This window comes from Nicotiana sylvestris, chromosome 9, assembly GCF_000393655.2.
Source record: "Nicotiana sylvestris chromosome 9, ASM39365v2, whole genome shotgun sequence".
In the NCBI taxonomy this organism is placed as follows: Eukaryota; Viridiplantae; Streptophyta; class Magnoliopsida; order Solanales; family Solanaceae; genus Nicotiana; species Nicotiana sylvestris.
In genome coordinates, this window is record NC_091065.1 from 189,617,852 (window position 1) to 189,626,782 (window position 8,931).

Below are 8,931 nucleotides of genomic sequence, written 5' to 3' on the forward strand. Positions count from 1 at the left end.
AAAAAAGAAATTAAACATTAGGCTGGCCCCATTTAATACATTGGCGTGACCCCGCATTTTTTTTTGGTTTCCCACCCAGTGTCCAGTTCCTGCATTGAACTTCGACTATATCCAGATTCGCGACACGTAGGGCCCACTCGGACCCCACAATTATTACATCACGAGAAAGTTAAAAGTTCACTACATATTAAAACTAGCCGTTACAAAATCTAACGTTAACTTCCACTTTTATTCAACTTCAAAAAAACATCCAAAGTATACAAACTTTTGTTCTTTCAATTCATTCACTCACTTTCCTCTTCTCTCTCTCCATTTCCCTCTCTTCCATTTTAAGCTCAAACAAAATTCTCAATCCTCAGAAGAAAAGCAAAGCAGAATCTTGAATTTTCCTTCTTTAATTCAAGCTATTTTTAGTTCTCTAATGGCGCCAACGCCTTCGTCGAAAAATCCAAGAACCCCAACTCCATTTTCACGATTAAATCAAACCCAAATACCCAATTCAAGAACCCCTCAATCTAAGCACCGTTTAAATTTCACCACAGCAGCTGCAGCAGAACACCCCATTGAAGTAATAGGGCGAATTCGCGATTATTGTTCAGAAAAAAATAAAGAAAAGGCCATATCTTTATTACATATTAATCCTGATCGCGAGTCGTTGAGAGTTAAAACCGATAATGGATACAGAAATTTTAGCCTAGATGGTGTATCATTATCTGAAGAACAAGATCTTGATGAATTTTACAAGAAATTCGTGCAGTCGAGAATTAATGGAGTTAAATTAGGAGAAAAATGTACAATTATGATGTATGGACCGACGGGTGCTGGAAAAAGTTATACTATGTTTGGGAGTAATAAGCAGCCTGGAATTGTGTATAAATCTTTAAGAGATATATTGGGTGATGGAAATGAAGAAAATGATGAAAATGGTGGGATTTTTGTGCAAGTTACTGTTTTGGAGATATATAATGAGGAATTATATGATTTGTTGTCTACTAATAATGGTGGAGGATTTGGTTTTGGATGGTCTAAGGGGAATGCTTCTAAGGTAATTCTTTGATTTTTCTTCTGATTATTATTTTTAATTGATGCACTGATTTTTGCAAATGTGGTTATTTTAAGTATTCCCCTCTGTTGCATTTTATGTGACGGCATTTGTCTAAGCACGAAGCGTAAGAAAGAAAGAAAGAAATACTCTTGAAATTTGTGGTCTAAAAAAGACCATAGACATGTGTGTAGTTATAATAATATGTCATTAAGGTAAAATTGGAAATTTAAAGTTAAATTATTTTAAAAAATAGAAATGTGTCACATAAAATGGGACAGAGGTAAATGTGTCCCATAAAATGGGACAGAGGAAGTAATTCATAATTTTCTTCTACCTAGGAAGACATTTCTAATTAAGTAATATAGGTTTCTGCTGTGACACATGATTATGTTTAGAAGGAAAAGAGAAATTATTGCTAGTTTGCTTACATTAGAAGTTGAAGTTTATATTTTTGTTCATACTGAGTATGTTGAAGAAAATGCTAGAAATTTTCAAATTTCTCCATTTTTTTTTTGGAATGGACTATATGGTATAATTGGAATATAAACAGCCTGAATCAATGATTCTCTGTCCTTATTTTTATGTTAATATTGATTGTCATTTGCCAATTGTCATCTACAAGTTGTGCTATACACATTTTTGCTATAGTTTTGTGTCATTTTTCCTCAGTGTGTGTAACATCTTCTCCTCACATAAGTTGACTTTGTGTTTTCACCTTAAATTTCTGTACCTGACTTTAATCAACGATGTTGTCACTAAGTACTGAATGCTAATGATCTATAGTACTTCACTTAATTTCTTGGATCGCCAATGATTATAATACTTTGCCTGATTTTTGTGGTACATATTTTCGCCTTAGCGCCATTGGTACACAAATGAGATGTATAAAAAGAGTGGCAAGATCTCCTTGACATTATACAAATGAGATGTATAAAAAGAGTGGCAAGATCTCCTTGACATTATAGATGTACTTACTTTGTATGTCTCTATATGATGTTGGCACTGTGTTACTTACTTTGCAGGTGAGACTTGAAGTTATAGGTAAAAAGGCCAAAAATGCAACTTTTATTTCTGGTAATGAGGCTATAAAGATATCAAAGGAGATACAGAAAGTGGAGAAGAGGAGAATAGTGAAAAGCACTTTGTGCAATGAGCGGAGTTCTCGGAGCCACTGCCTGGTATCAATTCTGAAATTATGTTTAACGACGTCTAAATGGAAAGAATTTCGTTTACTATATCTGTATTCATCTTTTCTGAAGGAAGCTAAATGTTGTTTGCAGATAATTCTTGATGTTCCAACAGTAGGAGGTCGACTAATGCTTGTCGACATGGCTGGTTCTGAGAATATAGAACAAGCTGGTCAAACCGGCCTAGAAGCAAAAATGCAGGTCAGGTTTCATTTTCTTTTACTTAACTCACTTCTTTTAACTTTGTTATTAAATTTCCTACTGCATTAATTCTAAATGTCTCCTACTGGTAATTGACAATCAAATTTTGCAGACTGGAAAAATCAATCAGGGTAACATTGCTCTGAAAAGGGTGGTCGAGTCCATTGCTAACGGTGATTCTCATGTTCCATTCCGAGACAGCAAGTTAACCATGCTCTTACAGGTATATCTCGTGTATACCATCGATAGTTTGGCAGTAACTTTTTGAAAGTTATACTAGTTGTTGGAAGAAGTTGATTCAACTATTTGATGTAGTTGACTCCATTAAAAGGGAAATCTGCACTATATAGCCGCCCTCCAAAGTAATAACCGGAAAATGGTTTTGTATTTTATTATTAACAATATACATATTTTGTACATAATCAGTGTGCGTACAATAGACCCTTGTGGTCCGGTCCTTCTCCGGACCCCGCACATAGCGGGAGCTTAGTGCACCGGGCTGCTCTTCATACATAATCAGTGTATATATTTTTGTATACTTGGGCTAGTGGTTGTTACTATTTTCGGTCGATGGGTCAAATGTGTTAAAAGCCCTTTGGGAAAGTTACACATTTGACCTCTCGGCCGAAAATAGTTACATTCGTTAGCCAAATATACATATATTATACACTAATTATACATAACATATACATTTCCCAGCTAATTTTTTGCTATTTAAGTTAATTTCTGCTAATGGTTATTCTCATGTGCCATTCAGAGACAGCAAGTTAACTATGCTCGTACTGTCTTTACAGCGATATCTCGTGTATGCTACAGATAGTTTGGCAGTTAGGTTTTGAAAGTTATATTAGTCGTTGTAAGAAGTTGATTCAACTGTATTTGATGTAGGATTCTTTTGAGGACGACAAGTCCAAAATTCTCATGATATTGTGTGCAAGCCCGGATCCTAAAGAGCTCCACAAAACCATCTCTACTCTAGAGTATGGCGCCAAAGCGAAATGTATTGTCCGTGGCCCTCATACGCCGTTGAAAGAGAAAGGCGCAGAAGATTCCTCAACGGCAGTTGTTCTGGTGTCGAGAATTGCAGCTATGGATCAGTTCATTTGCAAGCTGCAAATGGAAAATAAACTCAAAGAGAAAGAGTGTAATGAAGCTAAGAGAAAGATTATGAAGAAAGATGAAGAAATTGCTACACTAAGGTCTAAGCTTGAATTAGCAGTAGTACGAGGGGGAGTGGAGAAAACTGATGAGGATATCATTGTTAAAGTTAACGAGCGAACTCAGATGTTGAAACATGAATTCGAAAAGAAGATACAACAATGTCAGGAAACGGCAAATGAATTTGTAGAGACGGAAAGGAGGAAGATGGAAGAAAGAATGTTTGAACAGCAACAAGAGTTTGAAATGCTCAGAAGGCGTTTGGAGGAGATCGAGGCTGAGCTTTGGCGTTCAAGGGTTGACGACAACAGGTCGACAGAAGTGGAGGAGGAGAACTGTTTCGCGAAAAGGCTGCTGGATATTTACTCTGAAGACGCAGGAATGGTGAAATCTATGGATTTGGACAGATCTATCGACATGGACTCAGGAAAGCGGGACACAGTGGTCTATAATCCAAGAGAAGTTGAAGATCCTTCTATCTTATTGCAACATTTTACCAACAAATCGTGCTTGTACACTGTATTTGAGGATGAAGAAGAAGACGAAAGCGATGTTAGTGAGGGGGACAAAGAGAATCCTCATGTTGAGGAGGTGCAAAAAGAGGTTATTGAGGAAAAGACAATATGTTCTGATGATCTTTCTAGTGATGCAGCCCCGTCGAGGAAAGAGCTAATTCAGAATATATTCAAACTTTGTGGAAATTCTAGAGAACTTTCTCAGCAGTGTAAAACTCCGGTTCCTGCAGAAAAGAAAGTTAAAGGCGCTGAATCGAAATCACCTCCAGTTAAGGAAATTATAGAGGATTCACCTATAAGAAAATGTCATAATGATTCAAAGGAGAACTTCAACCCGACATTTGAAAGCATAGGCGCTGCAGATCTGGAAGTGCACGTGAAATGGGAAGCTGCGTCGTTAAAGGAAAATCCTGAGTTGATCACCACACTAAAGGTTGTTAAAGGTTCAACTTTAGCTGATTTGCGCAAGCTGATTGAGATATATCTTGGTGCTGATAATCAAGCACTCAATTTCCTGGTACGATATGTTACTTCACTTGCCTTCACACATTCATTCACAATTCTTTGATATCGTCTGCATGTATGAAGAATAGATTTCTAATATTGAATTGTTGAATTTTGTGTAAATAGGACATGTCTGGTGCTCCAGTGCCTAAAGAACAGGAGGCAATCACACCAGTAAGTGAGCTGCCGAGGTTCAATAACCAGTCGAATGGACACCTAGCTTGTTTGCAGCCAGTGAAGGGAACGGAGCGGCTTAGTTACCTGCCATTTACTCCGTTGGAAAATAAGCTTCCATTGACTATGTCACATGGCATAGAGGCAGGTATTTGAATTTTGCCTATGTTGCCGGAATTCACACCCTTTGTCACTATCAAAAGATATCTCTGTGACTACTAGTTGATATGGTTGTATAAATTTGTGAACACAAGTAATCATTGTGCTCAAACATATGTCTTGTTTTGGTTTGGAGTACACTTGAAAGATTGGGCATGTAAGTATTTGGTTTTACTATGGAGTAAACCTGTAATCATGCGCTCAAATATATGATTTGTTTTTTTTATATGCTCAAATATATGATTTATTTTTTTCTGTCTTAACATGTGCTGAATCATAAATCAAGAGCTGTCTGAATAGGTCGTCTCTTAAAAACACCAGAAGAAGTATAGTGTTAATATTGATCTTTGTTTAAAACATCAAGCAAGGTGAGCTCAACCAGTGACGAAGTAAGAAAATTCAATTAGGGCGTTCAAATTGCGATATAAGGGTGTTCAATAAGGTCAATATATTTTTTCGGCAAATGGTGCTCAGTTGACCACCCTTAGCCACATATAGCTTCGCACCTGATCCTCAACCCCTTGAATTTATTCTATGCAATAAGTTTTCTGAAACACTCTTATATCATTATTGTCAAATATTCAAGTATTCAAGTTTTCGAGAACTGACAAAACTATATGCCTTACAAACTCAAAAACCAAAAAATGGAACAGGAATTGGCAACACAAAGATTCAATCCTATCTTTCTCTGTCCCTCTATTTACTCATCAATGTAACTCAACTTCGCAAGCATGGTACAAAAATGGATCAGGAGTTGTAAGAAGACCTCTGCGACATGTTTTTTCTTTTGGTCATTTATACCTCCAGAGGCAGCATTATGCCATCTTCTTTGATTGTTGAGCCGAAGACAAATATAAGTGGGGTTGGAGAGGGTAATGTGTACGCAGACCGTAGAGATGCCGTTTCCGAAAGACCCTCGGCCCGAGAGAAAGAATAGAGCCAACGAAGAGATAGATGAGTTAAATATCGAAAAGCTAATTCGAGACAATAGTGAAGGTCAACTAATCCTTCACCATTTTATGTGCAGGGTTTAAAGTAGCAGAATTAAAGTACCTCTCTTTTCATGTAAATTCTAACATATTTTCTTCAATTCTGTTGAAATGCCATTTAATTATTTGATGAAAACTATGTGAAAAGTACTATAAATCAAACATAATTAATAATTCAAAATTTTATAAAAAAAGTTTGAGAAAATCATAGTCAAAGAATAATACTAAGTATGGACTTTAAACCTTTTCTATTTCATAGACTCGATAACTCTATTTTTACAATTTTCGGGTAGAGAACTAAGCTCCCGGGAAGGGTCGGACCATAATGGTTTATCTTACGCAGTTTTACCCTGCATTTCTGCTGTTTATGGCTTGAACCCGTGGCCTTATGGTCACATGGCATCAACTTTACCAGTTACGCCAAGACTCCCCTTCTCTTAGTATTATGAAACTCCTACTAATAATAGATTGATTCAATAACCATGATAAAGGACATAGCTACAGAAATGCAAAGCAAAGCTACTTAAATAGGGGATCAAAAACAGCAGATAAGCTTTTAAAACACCAAAAGTTCATAACCAACCAAATTTTGAAAAACAAAACATGTTCTGGAACATAATTTCATCTGTCGCTGACGTTGAGTGTGTGTAGGATTCTCGGTTTAATTGCGATCATTCAAATGGAGGGTCGAGTCATTTTCAATATCGTAGCTAGCTAAATCCCAGGAATCAGCTAAACTTTTCCCCGCAAACAAAAGACCTTGCAGATGAACTGGTATTCCTAGCTTATTTTGAATCATGCCCTTCACATTCTTGATCAACTCGTGCTGGTGCACGTCGAGTGTTATCTCTTGACCATTAGATTTCCTGATAACGATCTGTATTACTCTAGGCACCCCTTGTAAGAGAGAGTCTTCTTTGATATCATACTGATATAATTCCTTCAAATCTTCCAGTTTCTGTTTTCCCAAAAACAGATCCATATCGTCCATCGACTGGCCAACTCTGCTCTCTATAACTGTTATAACATCAACAACAACAACAACAACAACAACCCAGTATAATCCCACAAGTGGGGTCTGGGAAGGGTAATATGTACGCAGACCTTACCCCTACCCGGGGGGCAGAGAGGGTGTTTCCAGGAGACCCTCGGCTCAAGACATCAACAAGAGACGATAAGTTAGTACTATCAATAGATTCATACTAAAAATAACATACAGTGCACAACATAACATAAAATAATAAAATAGCAGCAATATAAGAAATATAGGAAATACGAAATAGATGAAAGGTATACTAATATCCAACAAATAACTCCCTGTATCGGTAGCTGATCAGTAACATTCTAAGATTACCTCATAACTAGCTAGTCACACTCTAGTGCGCTGTAGAAACATCCACAGCTTCCCCCTAACCTACAACTTTAATGCTCGACCTCCACAATCCCCTATCAAGGGTCATGTCCTCAGTAATCCTAAGACGTGCTAAGTCCTGCCTTATCACCTCTCTCCAATAACTGTTATAACATCGCGAATAAATAAAGTAACCTTGACTTCTATTTGTATGATTTCATAAGTTGGCATTACGACAGGAATAAGAAACTTGTCTTTAGGATTGAGCACGATATGAAGGGTCGATCCATCGTCAATATTGTGAAAAGCTAAGGTTTTGTCATCTTCAATAAACTTTCCATCATGAATAAGAATGCGTTTGAGTTTATTCCTTCTTTGGCCCCAATCCTGGATTTAACATCCTGGATAGTTTCATAAATCATTGAATTAACCATAATTGTACCTTTAGCATACGTTCTCTTTACGTATAACATCACGGGGACTGAATCTTCAACATAAGCATAAACAGTGGAGTTTTTGCGAATGCCATAATCGACTAGCTTCTGTTCATCCATTAGCCGATTATCTTCTGAAAAAAGATGCTGAAGATGTTCAGGTACGCCCTCCTTATCGCATAGTAATGCTTTGACATTTCCAATACTATCTGATTTCTTAACTTTTAACGCGACTGTTTTACTGACTCTCAAGTATATAGTTATCTGCAACAGGATACAAAAACAAACAAAAGTAAGATATAGTCCATAATTATGCAATTTTCACAAAAAATTTAATTCTAAGCATTAACATGGATTGCTGCACAATATTTAATAGATGCATATTGCAAGAAAGGAAATAAACTCTGTTAAAAATTATAAACATCATACAACAGAAACACCCTAAATAACAATATAAACTGTGGAGTAAAATGTAGAAGTGCATTGCTCTCTTGGTAAAAACAGGCAGAAATAACATCTCTAATCTATTTCCCGACGAAATATTGGAAATATACATAAAAACTATGAAGGGGAGCCTTGGCGTAAATGGTAAAGTTGCTGCCATGTGACCAGGAGGTCACGGGTTCGAGCCGTGGAAACAGCCTCTTGCAGAAATGCAGCGTAAGGCTGGATACGATAGACTATTGTGGTCCGGCCCTTCCCTCGACCCCGTGCATAGCGGGAGCTTAGTGCACCGGGCTGCCCTATATACATAAAAACTATATTTCCTTCATCATTTTTTACCGAAACCAAATAGCATGTGCATACTATATATGTACAGATATCGTGAAATACATGTGATGATTGATACAAATACATATAACATAGCACCACTGATCAACAATGGCATGTCCTTGCCAGCGGCAGAGCTAGGGTGATTTCCCTTCGTCGAAAAATTACACTATATACATAATGTCAAAATTAGTTTTTATGCATAAATAGTAGATGTTGAATCCCCCTGGCTTGTTTGTGTGTTTATTTTTTGATATTTTGAATCCCTAAAAATTCTGGCTACGCCACTGGTCTCCTGTCATCTTATGTTATTTCTCTTCCATTAGATTGTAGGGTATAGTGCGATGTTCTATTATCTTATTTGACACATGCAATCGTACTGGCGAGCCAAATGCATGATCACGATGGGAAATTTTCGAAGATTCAAATAAGGAGAAACTTAG

At 36.9% G+C, this 8,931-nt stretch overlaps 2 protein-coding genes across 2 annotated transcripts; one reads left to right on the forward strand and one right to left on the reverse strand.

The window, feature by feature from the left end:
* The first annotated feature begins 250 nt into the window (after positions 1-250).
* On the forward strand, positions 251-5,169 carry LOC104229993 (kinesin-like protein KIN-10A). Its single transcript, XM_009782723.2, has 6 exons — positions 251-1,045; positions 2,068-2,223; positions 2,326-2,433; positions 2,546-2,656; positions 3,322-4,623; positions 4,737-5,169. Exons 1-6 carry the CDS (start codon positions 422-424, stop codon positions 4,938-4,940), a joined length of 2,505 nt encoding a protein of 834 aa, XP_009781025.1. The 5' UTR covers positions 251-421; the 3' UTR covers positions 4,941-5,169.
* A 1,424-nt stretch (positions 5,170-6,593) lies between these two features.
* On the reverse strand, positions 6,594-8,606 carry LOC104229995 (uncharacterized). Its single transcript, XM_009782725.2, has 3 exons — positions 8,574-8,606; positions 7,726-7,981; positions 6,594-6,949 (listed from the first exon to the last, which is right to left on the reverse strand). The coding sequence occupies exons 1-3, from the start codon at positions 8,604-8,606 to the stop codon at positions 6,594-6,596; spliced, it is 645 nt and encodes a 214-aa protein (XP_009781027.2).
* Positions 8,607-8,931: the final 325 nt, after the last annotated feature.

Bases quoted from the DNA above. Each gene is read 5' to 3' on its own strand.
- LOC104229993 (XM_009782723.2), top strand. From the start codon at position 422: ATGGCGCCAACGCCTTCGTCGAAAAATCCAAGAACCCCAACTCCATTT. The intron at 1,046-2,067 runs GTAATTCTTTGA...CTTACTTTGCAG, and splicing joins CTAAGGGGAATGCTTCTAAG to GTGAGACTTGAAGTTATAGG. The intron at 2,657-3,321 runs GTATATCTCGTG...TATTTGATGTAG, and splicing joins AGTTAACCATGCTCTTACAG to GATTCTTTTGAGGACGACAA.
- LOC104229995 (XM_009782725.2), bottom strand. From the start codon at position 8,606: ATGCCATTGTTGATCAGTGGTGCTATGTTATAT. The intron at 7,982-8,573 runs GTATTTGTATCA...ATCCTGTTGCAG, and splicing joins TCAGTGGTGCTATGTTATAT to ATAACTATATACTTGAGAGT. The intron at 6,950-7,725 runs GTACAATTATGG...ATGTTATAACAG, and splicing joins AAAGAGAACGTATGCTAAAG to TTATAGAGAGCAGAGTTGGC.